This window comes from Hemicordylus capensis, chromosome 4 (assembly GCF_027244095.1).
Source record: "Hemicordylus capensis ecotype Gifberg chromosome 4, rHemCap1.1.pri, whole genome shotgun sequence".
Classification (NCBI taxonomy): domain Eukaryota; kingdom Metazoa; phylum Chordata; class Lepidosauria; order Squamata; family Cordylidae; genus Hemicordylus; species Hemicordylus capensis.
This window is the reverse complement of record NC_069660.1, coordinates 245,487,440-245,504,354: the sequence shown is the minus strand read 5'-3', so window position 1 is coordinate 245,504,354 and position 16,915 is coordinate 245,487,440. Positions and strand designations below refer to the sequence as shown.

General features: G+C 40.6%; 1 protein-coding gene across 2 annotated transcripts in view; it reads right to left on the bottom strand.

Annotated features, from left to right (window-relative positions):
* GATA6 (GATA binding protein 6) overlaps positions 1-16,915 on the bottom strand; it is a 45,216-nt gene that overhangs the window by 9,435 nt on the left and 18,866 nt on the right. For both annotated transcript variants that reach the window (XM_053248798.1, XM_053248799.1), the window contains exons 4-6: positions 10,428-10,553; positions 7,941-8,028; positions 7,743-7,852 (exon numbers count right to left, since the gene is read on the bottom strand). In XM_053248798.1, coding sequence (XP_053104773.1) covers positions 7,743-7,852; positions 7,941-8,028; positions 10,428-10,553 — 324 coding nt within the window. The remainder of the gene's footprint in view (positions 1-7,742; positions 7,853-7,940; positions 8,029-10,427; positions 10,554-16,915) is intronic.

Below are 16,915 nucleotides of genomic sequence, written 5' to 3'. Positions count from 1 at the left end.
ACCGGAGTCCTCCACATAATCATTCAAATATCTGGGAGTAGTCTTTCAATCTTCCAGCAGCTGGAATGCCCATTTGGACTACTTATCTCAAAATGCCCAGAAATCAGCATCTGCTATAACATCTTTTCATTATTCCAAAAGAGCTTTATTTGTCCCAGCTGCAGTAAAGCTATTTCTGGCAAAATCTCTGGCACAACTCCTATATGGAACTCAACTTGACCCTTATAACAACTGCAGCCTTTGGAACAGGTTCAGTCTAAATGTTTATGATCTGTATTACATGTTCTGCATTGTGTCCCCAAAGTAGTCCTTCGCTGAGAAGCTGGGGTAATTAGAATAGAGACGGAGCTTTGACTTCGCATACTGGCTATTATTCTGTTCAGTAGGGTTAGTTTTCCTGACCTTAGTTGATAACTTTGATTCAAAGAGGAAAAGGTCTTTAGAGGAGAAATTATACTCTTATGGCTTTTCACAGGAAGAACTTATTAAGATGGACCCTGATCGGGCCAAAAGAACACTGAAGCAGAGAGTATCGGATGTTAAAGGGCAATGAGATCTAGCCAGTCTTCCAAAAGATGTATTTCTGTCCAATCAACCTGTCCCCCTGAGCAGAGGCGTATCTAGGGGAAAAAGCACCTAGGGCAAGCACTGAAATTGCGCCCCTTGTCCAAACATGCGACACCCATCTTTCAGATAACTTTACCATAATATCAGCTCAAAAATACAAGTCAAGCTCGTTAATCTTTTAATATTTCAAAAACTATTTAGCTGTGGATGTAGCCAGACCAAAAAGTGCTGGAAAACTACAAATTTCAGTATGCTGGGGCTCATGAAATACCCAAATACTATGTGGAGGTATACTTGGAAAACTAAACAGAAGTGCCTGTCTAATTCTGTACTATGCATTGAGGCATCACTATTACATACGTTTTAAAAATAAATGGAGAATTTGACTTTTCCCAGATACTCTGAAAATAATTAAAGGATATGCAGAGTAAACTGTGTCACTGCTTGGAATATATTCTAGTCTTTCAGAAAGACAGTTAAATGAGAGAAAGAGAGCAAGAAACTCCCAGTGGGCCTTAATACTAAGGATTTCACACTGATTCAAAGACAAATTCACCATTAATAGCCATATTATTAAGACATCACATTTAACTCACTTATCACAAGAAGCAAAGTAAGAGCAAATGAATACAATCCTAGCTCATAAGCTTCAGCTCATTATTAACAAGCCGTGATTCTCTGTACATAATGCCAAACTGAATATGTGTACAGTGACTTATATTATATTATATTTTTTAAAATGCCTGTAGCCCCTTCAGGGGCTTCCTAAAGGCTGTGGGGTGGGTCTGCAAAGGTTCCCCCTCCCTCGCTGGCCTCTAGGGCTTTGCAGGGACCATTTGAGCATGTGTGATGGCCATTTTAAAATATATATATATTTAAAAATGGCAGCTGAAAACAAAATGGCTGCCATGCATGCTCAAATGGCCTCTGCAAAGCCTGGCATGGCTTAGGGCCTCACAGAGGCCAGTTGAGCATGCACAGTGGCCATTTTGTTTTCGGTGGCCATTTTGTTTAATTTTTTAATTTTTAAAAATGGCACTCCCCTTCAAGTGGCACCCAGGGCACGTTCCCTGCCTGCCCTACCCTAGATATGCCCCTGCCCCTGAGACCTGCAGGCTATTTAAACCATTTAACGACATCGAAGTTCAGGAGAGCAATGACCCTTGCGCACTTTAACACACTTCCTACCATGGTACTAGACAGGAAATTTTTAAGAAAACACCATATACCATTTGGCTATGCCCTTGTGGCACCAGGTGCCATTGTAAGGATATCCAAAATAGTTTTCTCTCTCCTTTTTTAGTAAATTATCCCGGCCATACTGATATATTTTATCTGCAGCACCTTTTGTCTGATTGTGATGATTTCATTTCTCTAAATGTGGCTAGATTTTGCTTTGTAGCATGTAAGATATGCAATGAGATGCTTACTTTGATATAGGCTCTTACTGTCTGCAGCAAACTGTATGATGATTGTTTATCTGGTCAATGACTGTTGGTCGATGACTGTAATAAAGCATATCTATCTATCCTCAGAACCATTATGGGTGAGAACACAAGGACTCAAAGGAAATGTGTTACTAGGGACGTGCTATCACCCTATGGATCAAAATGGTGAGAGTGACTTGAAGTTGGAGAAGCAAATCAGGGAGCCATCAAAGAGAGACAAAGCTGTAATAAAGGGCGACTTCAATTACCCTCACATAGATTGGGCAAATTCACATGTGGGTAATGACAGAGAGGCCAAGTTTCTAGACATGCTAAATGACTGTGCTATAGAACAGATGGTCATGGAACCAACCAGAGATGGCAGACTTGGACTTAATCCAGAGTAGTGTCCAGGACCTGGTGCAAGATGTCAGAGCTGTAGAACCATTGGGAAATATTAACCATTGTGTGATCCAATTCAGCTTATATGCAAATGGAACACTGCCAAGATGTGCTGGACTTCAGAAGAGCAAACTTCTCAAAAATGAGGGGACTGGTAAAAAGGAAGCTGAAAGGGAAAGTCAGGAGAGTCAAATCACTCCAGAAAGCATGGAACTTATTCAAAACCACAATAATGGGAGCTCAGTTGGAATATATACCAAGGAGGAGGAAAGGTACCACCAAGTGCAGGAGGATGCTAGCGTGACTAACAGAGTCAGGGAAGCTATAAAAGGGAGGATGACTTCCTTCAGAAAAATGGAAGTCCTGCCCAAATAAAGAGAACAGAAAGGAACAGAAACTCTGGCAAAGGAAATGCAAGGAGACAATAAGGGATGCAAAAAGAGAGTGTCAAGGGGAATAACAAAAACTTATTTAAATATATCAGAAGCAGAAAACCTGCCAGGGGGTCAGTTGGACCCTTAGATGATGAAAATGTGAAAGATTATTAAGAAGCATAAGGAGATTGCAGAGAAGCTGAATTAATTGTTTGCATCTGTCTTCATGGAGGAGGATACTGACCATATACCTGCTCCGGCATGGAGCTTCTCAAGCTTGGAGGCTGAAAAACTGGGTCAATTTGAGGTGATGAGTGAGGATGTTCTAAACTGTCCTGAAAAACTGAAGGTTAATGAATCACCAGGGCCAGATGCCATCCATCCAAGAGTTCTGAAGAAACGCAAATGTGAAATTGCTGGTCTCCTAGCAAAAATATATCCCTATATCAGGCTCTGTACAAGAGGACTGGAAAGTAGCTAATGTAACTCTGATTTTCAAAAAAGGATCCAGGAAATTACAGGCCAGTTAGCTTAACTTCTGTGCCAGGTAAATTGATGGAAAGCATACTTAACGACAAAATTGTTAAGAAATATTCATTGTATATAGAAGAAAAGGCTTTGCTGGAGGAGAACCAGCATGGTTTCTACAAGGGCAAGTCTTGCCTCACTAACCTATTGGAGTTCTTTGAGAATGTCAACAGGCATGTGGATAAAGGTGATCCAGCTGACGTAGTATACCTGGACCCAAAAGACTTTTTAAAAAGTTCTCCACCAAAGGGTCTTTAATAAACTTAGCAGTCATGGAATAAGAGGATAGGTTCATGTGTGTATTGGTGACTGGTTGAAGAACAGGAAACAGAGGGTAGGAATAAATGGATAGTTTTTACAATGGAGGGAAGTGGGATCCCCCAAGGATATTTACTGGGAATTGTGCTTTTTAACTTGCACATAAATGATCTAGAAGTTGGAATAAGCAGAGAACTGGCCAAATTTGCAGATGACAGAAACTATTTAGGGTAGTGAAATCCACAACAGATTGTGAGAAGGATCTCTTCAAACTGGGTGAGTGGGTAACAAAATGGCAAAATGCAGTTCATTGTAAACAAGTCTAAAATGATGCATATTGAGGCAAAAAAACAACAACCCCAACTTCGTATATAGACTGATGGGGTTTGAGCTGTAGGTGACTGGCCAGGAGAAATGTCTTGGGGTCACGGTGGACAGCTTGTTGAAAGTGTTGACTCAGTGCATGACAGGTGGGCAAATTCCATGCTAGCTATCATTAGGAAGGGGATTGGAAATAAAAATGCCAATATTATAATGCTGTTATAGAACTCTATGGTGCAGCCACATTTGGAGTGCTGTGTACAATTCCAGTCACTGTATCTTAAGGAGGACATTGTGCAACTGGAAAAGGTGCAGAAGAGGTCAACCAAGATGATCAGGGTCTTGGAGCACCTTCCTTATGGGGCAAGGCTACAGCATCTGGGGCATCTAAAAAGCATCTAAAAAGTTTGGAAAAGAGGCGACTGCAGGGAGACATAACAGAGGTAAACAAAATTATTCATGGAGTAGAAAGAGTGGACAGAGAGAAATTTTTCTCCATCTCTCACAACACTAGAATCAGGGGTCATCCCATGAAATTGAAAGCCAGAAAATTTAGGACCAACAAAAGGAACTACTTTTTCACACAGAGCATAATCTATCTATGGAATTCTCTGTCACGGGATGTCACTAGCTTGGAGGCTTTAAAAAGGGCTTAGACAAACTCATGGAGGACAGGTATGTCTTACAACATACACAGTGGTGGGCCACTGTGTGAAACAGGATGTCGGATGCATCCTTGGGCCTGATCCAGCAGGGCTGTTCTTATATAGTGGGCATGTCAAGGGCATGGCTGGCAGACATGGTCCCACTCCCTCATGCATTTAGAAAAATGTGTAAGGCTAACACATGAAAAGGGTTATAATATTATATAACCTTCTGGATCCAGCCTTATCATGAAGCAGATGATACAGGCAGCAGTCTACTGTTGTCAACTGTGAGCTCTGGGCAAGCAAGCAACCATTCCATCACTAATGTGCAACAAATATTTCTATGGAAATATTTCTATTTATTTTTACGCTGTATGTTCTGTGGATCTTTGCTTGTAGTCTTCTTTGCTAAAATATCACATATGGCGGGGGTACCCTATTGAATTCATGAGTTCCTGAACAAGTTGGATCACTAGTGTCTGTATTTTATTTTATAGGAAAATAAGAAAGGCAAGGCAGAAAGGGAAAAAAAGTCAGCCTTTCTGGGAACAGTCCTGCCAGCAGTTGCTAACTTGGGAGGAGTACTGTGAAATATTGACACTTTTTAAAAAAATGCCAGTGGGATAACAGAGGAAGATAAGAAAAAGGCAAGATTGTTCAGCGCTGTTGGAGCTCCTACTTACAGTCTTATGACAAGTCTACTAATCCCTGAAAAGTCAGGAAATAAAAGCTTTGCTGAATTGCAAATTGAATTTTGTTGTAAAAATATATAATTGGTAGACTTGCTTAAGACTCATTTTAATCCAACACCTAGTGAAATTGTCAAGCACTTCACATTAACTCACACTGTCAGAGGGCTCGGGAATCAGTAGAGAAGGTTGTAGGGTAGAAGGGTAGGAAACCAGTAGGGAAGGTTGTAGGGGAGAACTCTCTCAGCACTGTAATTATGGAGCCATTTTATCTCAGATGTTCAGACTGATTTGTAGAATCAATGATGAGAAGATGTAGAGGAGGCTCCTCTCTGAATCCCTTAACATCTGATATGTATGGCCCTGAAACTGGCCCTGGAGTCTGCAAATAAAAGTTTGCAAGATTTGCAGATCTCTACTATTAGCCAACAGAAAACCTATCTGGAAATCCACTACTGTTAGCCAACAGAAAACCTGTCTGGAAATCCTTGTTTCCCAACTAACCAAGACCTCTAGAGGTGGAAGGGTGGTACATAAAGACCGTTGCCAGAACTTGCTAATGACTCTACCCCAGGAAGTCAGATGTCCACAACAGCACTGTCTTTGAGTTGATCTGAGCATCTGTGCTGAGATGTTTGTTTTTGTTTTATTGTTAGTTACGATATATGTACACTCTTAGGTGGGCGGGGGGGGCGGGGAGACAGAATGGGCAGGGGGGGAGGAGACGTGGGCGGGGGGGGAGGAGACAGAATGTCATAATGTGAATAAGCTCTAGGGGCATTATGTACAGTTTTCTTATTCTTTTGTTTTGTTTTCTTGACGCTTCCTTAGTTGGTTCACAAGAATATTACACTACCCTGATTCAGACATTTATGACTTATGTTGTGTGTTTGGAGAATAAAGCATGTTCTGTCTGTTTTGCTTGCTTGCTCGCTCAATCCAGAATTTTCATTCAAGGCACAAGTGACCAGGCTCAAACTATCATACTTCGGACACATTATACAAAAACCCAGCTCCCTTGAGAAGTCCATAATACTGGGAAAAGTTGAAGGAAAGAGCAGCAAGGTGGATGGACTCAATTACGACTGCAATGAATGCACCACTGAGAGACCTTAAAGGCCAAGCTGAAGATGGATCATCCTGGAGATTACCTATGTGGTTGCTAAGAGTTGACACCGACTTGACGGCACGTAAACAATCACTCAATTTTGCTTGTAGTCCTCTGCTAAGATATCACATTCTCAAAATGGAAAACTCCCTAATATAATTGATTCATCTATTACAAGGCAGGTGATTAATCAACCACCAATTCCAATTTAATTTATTGACAGCAGATATATTCTATCATGAGCAGATCATAAATGCATGTCAATATCTTATGAATTTGGATTGGATGCAGTAATATGTAAATTAACTCTGCCAGCAATTCCACATCTGTGTGGAATTTCAAGTTTAAAAAATGAAATAAAAATAGTGCTCTTCTAAACCAGGGGTAGGCAACCTTTGGCACTTCAGCTGTTGTTGGACTACATATTCCATCATCCCCAATCAGTTTGTTTTGGCTGGGGATGGTGGGAATTGTAGTTCAACAACAGCTGGGGCACCAAGGTTGCCTACCGCTATTCTAATGTACTTCCTATCAAAATACATTGGTAGAGGGGCAAGGATTTTGTAGAATGGACTCCTCCTAACAAAGAGAGGGAATAGTAGGACAGGGTTCCATGAGGATAGCTGCCCTGCTGCTATGAGTGCGTGTGCACCTGTGTATTGCTCCTCCCACATGACATGACTGACAGATTGGGGATTTTGCACTGCAGAACATGTGTGTGTCTGTACAAAATCTGCACCCAGAAGTCTGTTTCACAATTTGGATCACCATTGTCCTACCAGTATCAGGGCCAATGTTTTTTGTATGCAGTCATCCCTCACCAACAGTGAGGGTTCGGTTCCTGGAAACCCTTGAGGTTGGCGGATTCGCAGTCGATGAGCCATTGGTTTCAAGGGCAAACAGAAGGTTAGGGGAATCACAATCACGAAGTGACCGAAAGCAAGGTAAAAAAATTGAAAGAATCTCCCTCTGACCCCCAGAAATGACCTCCCAGGCCCCCAGAAATGACCCCCCCCAAACCCAGATTTTTTAAAAAATCAAACCGTGGATACTCAGGTCACGGTTGGCAAGGGTGGTCACAATTTCCCAGTTGCTGATACTCAAATCTGCAATTGGGAAAACTGTGACAGGCAAGGGATTACTGTAGTGGAATACAATATATAATTCAGCATAAATGATATCTCTTTCTCCTCCTTCCCACGTGTGCACAACTAAATAAAGAAGTCCGTGAAGTACTTTAGTTTTTACTTCGTGTTTGCGTTTATAGGCAATTTCCTCAGAAACTGCCACTCCAGTATCAGCTAACTGAAAAGTTTATTTAGATTACTGTTCTGCCAGATAAGATAAATCTGGAGATAATGTAGACTATGACAATCCACTTGCTTACAACCATAGACAGCTTTAAAAAAAAAATCACTTACCCCTGAGGCTGTGGTTTGTGTGCTAGGGGAAGCAGTTTTGCTACCGTCATCCGAGTTTGTAGAAGATGTGGAAGTTGGAGTCATAGGAACTGCATTATTATTATTATTACCTGCAACAGTAGCAAGGCAAGTTAAGAATGGCATGTGCTCCATACGGCCAAATTTTGATCCCTTCACAAACCCTTTGGTTATATTTACCAGAGCATGATTTTGTCTTTGCTATGTTCTTTGGTTTTCGTTTCCTGGTTTGAATTCCCTCTTTTTTCATTGCAAGGGGTCGAGGCACCTAACAGCACAAATATCAGAATTGGTTAATATCAGAACTTTAAGACATTAAGTGATTGTGACTGAAACAAAATATGCCACAAGCAGCAACTATAAAGCATTAGGTTTATTCATTATGGAGCTAGTAGCCAGACAAAATGTCACATATTCCTTTGTCCCAATCCTATACCTCTTGGGTACACAGAACAGAGACGATAGGATTAGATTACACTATGATTCCAGAAACTAAAGCAGCAAATATTGACCTTTGATCCTGCAATGAACATTGAACCCTTTGAACATGCAGGTCTGCACCGTCTGTTGAAGTGAATCAAGAAACGTACATGCACAGGATCTAGATGCACAGGACTCTACCCTATTCCAACATTTTGCATGCTTAGCAAGTGGTTCCTCCTCTCAGATGTGAGAATGCTGATTACATTTTGGAGAGGGCAGGGATTCAGGGCACTTCCATATGTGATCATTGTCGCACCACCCAAGTGTTGCTCTTCTGCTTGAGTTGCAGGTGGAACTGCATCACTAATCCCACAGGGCACTGGTCTTCTGGTAGCAAGCATGACTTGTCCCCTTAGCTAAGCAGGGTCTGCCCTAGTTGTATATGAATGGGAGACTAGAAGTGTGAGCACTGTAAGATATTCCCCTTAGGGGATGGAGCAGCTCTGGGAGGAGCAGGAGGTTTCAAGTTCTCACTCTGGCTTCTCCAAGATAGGGCTGGAGAAGACTCCTGCTTGCAACCTTATTTTATTTTATTTATTTATTTATTTGATTTCTATACTGCCCTTCCAAAAATGGCTCAGGGGGGTTTACACAGAGAAATAATAAATAAATAAGATGGATCCCTGTCCCCAAAGGGCTCACAATCTAAAAAAAAAACATAAGCAACAGTCACTGGACATACTGTGCTGGGGGTGGATAGGGCCAGTCACTCTTTCCCTGCTAAATAAAGAGAATCACCACGTTAAAAGGTGCCTCTTTGCCAAGTTAGTGGGAGAAGCCATTGCCAGTCTGTGAAGACAATACTGAGCTAGACAGACCAATGGTCTGACTCAGTATATGGCAGCTTCCTATGTTCCACACCGCCATGTTTTGGAGCACATTTTAGGTGCTATCCAAAAAGCCTATAATTTTCATATAAAAGATGAAACGGTAGCATTACAAGCAGCCCACATGTCATTGTGCAACTCTACCATTGTTTCAAAAAGATCAGAAAAATGATATTAATCAATGAGACGATTTTAAGCATGGGGATAGTACAGGCCAACAACAGATGGATGACTACATTGTGTGAAACACACCATCACCACCCCCAAAGAGTGAATGAACAAAGCATGGCAATCCCAGACTACACATTCCATCTGGAAGTACCTTAAATCCAGAAATCACTTCCGCTTTGAGGAAATAACAGTAGGAATGTGCACAGAATGGGATTTGTGTTCCATTTGGAGCTCAGTGCTCAGAAAAACAGACCTCCAAAATGGCACGCGGAACACTCAAAACATTCCAACTCAGAACAGAGTCGTTTCATTCTGAGCTCAGAACAGGCCCTTCATTTAAAGATTGTTCTGTTTTGAGCTCGAAACAGCCCATTTCCAGTTTGGAACGGCCTGCACATCCCTATTTAATAGATGGTTAATGACAACAACATCTTTAATCTTGGGAAGCTCCATAAGTGCAGGAGTAGAAGCAGGAGCACAATCTTAGCTAATACCTATTATTCTGGTGCACAAGCTAGTGAGCCACTCTTGTCTGTGTAAGACAGGGCTGTACAATTTTGGCCCTCCTGCAAATGCTGGATTACAACTTCCATCATCCCTAACGTTTGGCCACTGTGGCTGGGGATGATAGCAGCTGTAGTCCAACAAGAGCTGGAGGGCAAAAACTGTGCCACTCTAGTGTATGACAAAAGGAAGAACCACCCAACTTTTGGCAAAGTGCTATATTTTTGCTCTTTCTTTTGTATGTGCACTTGGTGGGGTAACTTTTCTAGAGTTAGAATGTTCCAGTTTTTCATCATCCAGACCTGTTCCTTCCCACCCCCAACAATTTACAGTGCATAATAGCTGCCACTATCAGCATAAATCAATTATATTTTGTTTCAAGTCTTCTTTATTGGAGCATTAAATAAAGGGTTCACTTGGAAGGTGACTGTGCAATGCCACAGATTTCTCTGGTGTGATTCTCACATATGGTTTTGTAGCAGGGAGGATACAACTGCATATATGTGCAAAAATAAGTTTCCCTTCTTCTCTCACCCCCAGCCTTTCTAGCAGAGTTGGACATGGACCTCTTGTGAAATGTAATGCACATTCCATCAGAGGAATGGCTGCAGGATGGAGTGCCTGCATCCACCAGCAAGGACTGAAATAGTTTCTGATAATCCTAAAGTAGCTGCTTGCTTACCCCGTGAAGTTTCATGTAAAGGCCACAAGCATTGCACACAGGCTCTCCTTCAGCATTTCTGCGCCAGAGGGTGGTGGTTGTGGTGTGACAGTTCGCACAAGACAAGCCCAGTCGTCTTGAAGAGGGCTGGAAGCAGGCAGAAGAACGCATTAAAGGATCAAGCAGACACAAAGACATGACATATGAATAATTCCCCCACATAAACATGTGAAATGAAGGCAAAAGAGATCTCTTTTATATTAACCACAGGCAAGGAATTCCAGCAGCATAATAAATCTGCTATTTTGCACAAGTATTGCAACATTTTTTTTAAAAAAAGAATCAGACTTTCGCCTCCCGCCCGCCTGCCTCACAACAGATGCAGGAATGTATATATGTGTTTACAGGGAACTGGCTTCAAGCAGGAATGTACTGTATAGATACACTGTACTGGTATACCAGCCAGTCACTTACTTTAGCTCCTTTAGTAACAAAAAGGGACAATGATATAAATTACTTTATTTTAAAAGCAATTGTACTGCTGAACTGCTTTGCATATTCTGTCCATTTCCCCCCAAGACATTCTGTCTATTCCCCACCCTTATTTTATTTGGATAATGTAAATATATTGATCATCTTCCACTAAGTCGGCAAGGGTAATAATTTCCAAGACAAGAAGATGCTTGGCAGAACAGGACTTTCCCCTTTATATAGCCGTGTGTGTGTGTGTGTGTGAGAGAGAGAGAGAGAGAGAGAGAGAGAGAGAGATCAGTAAACTGGTGTTTAGCAGAATGGCACATATCCTACACAATTCATTTATGATACTCTTCAATGGAGTTTGGCACTAAGATGAGGCAATATTATATCAGAAATAACCATACGACAAAGTTTTACAGCAGCAGACCATAGATCATAAGTAAAGCCAGTCCCTAATAAACATGTGAAATGAAGGTGAAGGGGTTATAAAGTTTCCTGTAGCAAATGATCTCTTTTATATTAATCACAGGGGAGGAATTCCAGCTGCATAATAAATCTGTTATTTTGCACAAGTATTGCAACACTAAAAAAAGAATCGACAACCGACTATAGCTCACGTAGCACATTTGCACAGAAAAATCCATTCCAGAAAGCTGTGGTCTTCCCATCCAAGACTGTAAATAATGACACCCTCACAAGAATGGTTCACTTGAGATTTTACACTTCTTTCTGCATCATCATTTAACTAATGGCTGACTAAAAAGATTTCTGAACCTTTAGTTCCACTGAAACAACTGACACATACAAAGCAACTAACCATCTTCAGTTTAAAAAACAACACCACCCAGACTATTTCTGTATCTTTGGTCAGATCTATTTTTATAACTAAAATTTGCAAGTTACATTTGCAGCTAAACATATTTTAATGGATGTTTTACTCAAGTAATCCTTGAGGAAATTAGAGAGTCACTAACTAGAATCACATTTTTGCTACTTATGATTCTAAGAATGGTGACTCAGCTTTTGGTTTTAAAATAAGGAATGCTTCTAGTGCTTATGGTTTCAGGAAAAAGATTTATTGGGACAGCTAAATGCTAAAATGGCTCAACAGCAAGTTGCTTAATATTTGTAAAACTTCAAAATTATCTTTAAATGCTATTAATAGGTGTGTATTTTTTTAAAATGTTCATTACTTGTAACTATTTGGAGCAAACAGTTCTAGGGCACATTAAAATCTGACTACATATACATGAAATAAAATACAAAAATAACAGGCACAATCCAGGAACAGTTAGCATGTCAATAGTGGAATAGGACACAAGTGACTACAAGATTCCCTTGGCTTCCATTAAAGTCATAGTTAGCCTTTGATGGAGTAGAGAGAGAGAGAGAGAGAGAGAGAGAGTGTGTGTGTGTGTGTGTGTACGCGCGCGCAGGGATGGTTTATAGCCTTACTCTGGAGGCTATAATCCATTCAGAGCAAGGATTCCTGCCTCAGAAGGAAGAAAACCTTATTATACAGCCCAGTATGTGTAAGACAAAAGTTTAAACCACACACAGAGTTTTTCACATTCCATTTCAGCCAGCGATTATTTTTATGATAGCTGTAGCCCAAAATACTGTAATGCACCCATTAGAATTTACTTAGCAAGATCTCCACAGATTATTTACCTTCATTTATTTTCAAACTACCATAAGCATATATATTTCAGTCTATTGTTCTCAATGATTTGTTAAACATTTTAATTACAGATTTAACTTTGAAAATGATCAAATAAAAGTGTACAAATTACCCTGTTTCCCCGAAAGTTTCCCCGACCTACCCCGAAAGTAAGACCTAGCAGTAATTTCTGATGTACTGCTAATTGCCCTAGTGCATTTTGGGGGGCTAAAATTAATATAAGACACTGTCTTATTTTCGGGGAAACACGGTATGACAATGGATGTAGACCACAGAAATGCATAAATGTTGTGTTTTAAATTAAATGACTCATTTTTTTTGCAAATAAGTGAAATAATGCACTCAGCGCCTTTCTATTCTGTTGGTTTGAAATACAAGACATGTTTTTATGTAACACCATGAAAGTATGTGCTTCTCCAGGAGTCAAATTTTCTTGCTATCTCTACAAGATAAACCGGGTAAAGGGGACTGGAGGTGTAAACCTTTTTTTAAAAAACACAGTTGGGTTGCATCAATTCCTCTTAATTAGATTATGCCTTGCTTGATGAAATTAGGTAGATAACAATTACAAAACCCCAAGAGTGATTAGCACTGAAAAGCTTTTTGGCTTAAGGGCACTTCACTGAACAAATAGTGGCCCAATGAGGAAAGTGTGATTTTTAAAAACAAAACTTCATTGTCTACCTGGAGGGCTTAATTTTGTTTGTTTGCCCTTGGATGGGTGAAAATGACACAGCGTTTTTTATAAGTACTAATCAAAAGGTATCAGGATGATAATAGGAGACATAAAATGTGGTTAAATGAAGAATACTATGTAGTTTTACATATGGAAGATATACATATATTCTAACTGCTGGGGAGTTCGAAAAAGACCTTGAAATATTTGTTTTTTCACTCTGTCAATTTGACTACCAGTTATATGATCTCTAAACTTGAAAACATGAGTTTTCTAAGTTCCAAGTTCCCTCCCTGGCATCTCCAAGATAGGGGTGAGAGAAAATCCTGACCGAGACCTTGGAGAAGCTGCTGCCAGTCTATGTAGACACTACTGAGCTAGATGGACCAATGGTCTGACTCAGTATATGGCAGCTTCCTATGTTCCTATGACTTGGAAAAAAGATTAGCTCATTCATTGATTGAACTTGCTCTGGTTTTGTTTTTTATTTGTTTGGGAGCGGTTTTGCTATTATTTTAAGAATTCTACTTTTAATTGGTGTCCTTGCCCTTTATTTTAATGAGTAAGAGGGCTTACTTTGTAATTCCTGATTATCTTGATCTCCACAGACTCTGTATCGGCTTTACTGGCTGTTTAATTGTTTCAGAGTTGTTTGTTTATATTTTTTTCACTGTTTTAGAATTTAGTTTTTACACTGTGTTTTTTCTGTAAATAGCTTGAGGTTGTTGGTCAGTTTAGTGGTACACAAAAAACAAACACATTTGTTTTTGGTATGTACATTATCTGTTGTTGGAAAGGTGGCCCACAGACTTTATATCCTATTTAAAAGAGAACTAGGGTGGAACAGTGGTTAGATTGTTGGAGTAAGACCAAGGTGACCTGAATTCAAATTCCCCTTCAGCCATGTAAATCACTGCGTAATTCTGTGCCAGTCACTTCTCTCTCTGTTTAACCCTGCCTCACAGGGTTGTTGTGAGGACAAACATAACCATGTACATCACTCTGGTCTCCTTGGAGGAAGACCAGGCTATAAGTGTAAAAAAACACACCAAATAAATATGTTTGCACTGTTAAACATATTAAACACTGTTGCTGTTATTTCTATAGAAAATAGTAAAATAGGATCCTAGTGTGTGAACCCACTGGAAGCCTAAAAAATGGGGGGGGGGGGCAATGAGTCACTAGCCTTGAGAGAAGATATTAGAAGGGATCAAAATGACCTTTCATCACAAGGAAGCATGCCCAGTAGCAGACAGAGGGCAAGGTGCTGGCCCTGAACATTTTTGTGATGGAGTGGGGGAGTTAATCACACTAATACAAGAAGCTACAAATCCCTTCCTTTAACTATCCTCCCAGGGTGAAAAAAAGGTGAAAAGTGAAGGGGGGCAGGGTCTTAAATATTCTGTCTCTGACCGAAATCCTCCCCTCTAATGGTTACCTCTGAAAGAAAGAGAGGTGGGGCCTTCTCTGATGCAAATCTTTACTACTATGGATATTTATATACTGCTCTTTATCCCAAGTTCTCAAAGCAGTTTACATGGAAAAGTAAATAATACATAAATAAGATGGGTCCCCTGTCCCCAAAGGGCTCACAATCTTTAGTGCACTTTCTATGAGCCCAAATGCCAGTGACCACTTTTAGAATTCAAAATGGTCAGTAGTGGGGTAGATTTTGTGTGATAGGAGGGCAGAGTCAAGGGCGTAGCTAGGGGAGAGGGGGCCATGTTCATCCCTCTCTCTGGCGGCCCCCCAGAATGAGGGAGACAATAAAGAAAATAGGGAGGGATGGAGCTGGAGGGGCCCTCAAGAGCTGGGGCCCCGTGTTCTTTGAAACCTTTCCCTCAATTATAGCTACTCCTCTGGGCAGAGTGGAGGGGAGGTTATTAAAGGTATGTTTTTATTCCTTTGTCCCTGCTTCCTCCCACTCTACAAATATTCAGTCAGGGGAGGACAGGGGAGGGGGAGAAAGAGGCACAGACGGACTGTTTCATTCCTTTGACTTCTTCCTTCCACTCAGCCCCCATGAATTTCACAAGGGCCCATACTTGTTAATTGCATTTCTTACCAGCGTAGCTCATAGACCCATGGCAGTTTACAAATCCACAGACGAGCGCCAATATTTTATTTTTATACTGATATCCAACTTGTTATTCTGAGGAGCCCAGAGTGGTGTACATGGTTATATTTATCCTCACCCTAACCCTGTGAGGCATGTTAAACTGAGATAAATATCAAGAAAACAACAAAAATAGAATACAACGGGATATTATTTCTCCCCCCTCCTCTCAGCCTAACTTCTACTTCTACCCCCTACTTCACAGGGTTGTTGTGAGGAGAAACTTTAAGTATGTAGTACACCGCTCTGGGCTCCTTGGAGGAAGAGCAAGATATAAAATGTAAATGTAAATGTAAATAAATAAATAATGTAAAATGGGCACTATTTAAGTGAGAATTTCTTTGGAGGGAGTCCCACTGAAATGAACAGCAGCTGGCCAAAAGATCTACTGTGGCGTATGTACATTTCTAAAACCATGTCCTAAATGCTGCACTATTTAGTTTCAGTCCCTCAGTAAAGAATGGAAGTATTGAGTATTTACTTATTTCATGGGTCAACAAACTGACATGGTGCCAAAGAGAAAAGTCAGGAATGTTTGAGCTTTATTTTATACATTGCCTCATTCTGGGGAATTGGTGGTTTCTGATCCTAATACACACTGACATACTTTGAATTCCTGGAAGTCCAGCCCTAAAACCTCAAGGCTCATCTTAAGGGGATGAGAAAACTACAATTGTGTGTTGGAAAGGCAGGGGCATGTTTATAGTTTACAGTCTGGGAAAGAACACCTGTTAAGGTGACTGCTGTGCTGTAGCTACATTCTATTACTTGAACTAGCCAGACAACACCTGCCCCTTATCAAACTCTGGCCAAGCCATTTGTTACCTTGATTTCAGGAGCATGTATTTTCCAAATTGCTGGAGACACCCCAGACTTAACTGTGCTGCAGTAAACAGCCAGGGTCCAAATAGCTATGTAGGCGCCTACTGTGTGTGCCTGGTGGAATATTTCCTCCCCCATCCCCCACCCCGCCTTCTTCTTCTTCCTTGATCAACTGACCCTCACACCATATCATGGCCCAATTTTGAAATTCAATTTGGTTTCCAATGCAGTTTGCTATGCATAATAGCAGGCAGGCTGCTCTTTGAGGAAAACCATGTCTAAAGCTGTCTTGGACTCACAAAAGTAGTTTCACATTTCTTTGGATCCTGGCGAGTGAGCTGAAGATTTCTGGTGGGCAGCCCAACTGGATGCATTCTTGTTCAAAAGTAAATCCCACTGAGTTCAGGGATGCTTACATTTTCTTTTTCTTTTTCAAAGGGTGCTCATGGCATTTCTTGTGCATAAATCTGTATTGGAATTATAATATTTCTGCTGTGCCTACTATTGCTAGGAGTGGGTTCAAACATTGGCCAGCCATGAAACATTTATACTGCATGTCTAATGTATACTGTCACTTCTTAATGAGCACAAGGCCAGGTAGAATAAACCCCAGAACCAGCTTGTGCTTTGGGGAATGTTTGTGAACCCAAAATATTCTTAAAGAGATGGATGAGATGTGTTTTAAATGTATATTTTATGAAAAAGTGATCTTTGAAAATGTGTTTCATTGAGTAGAT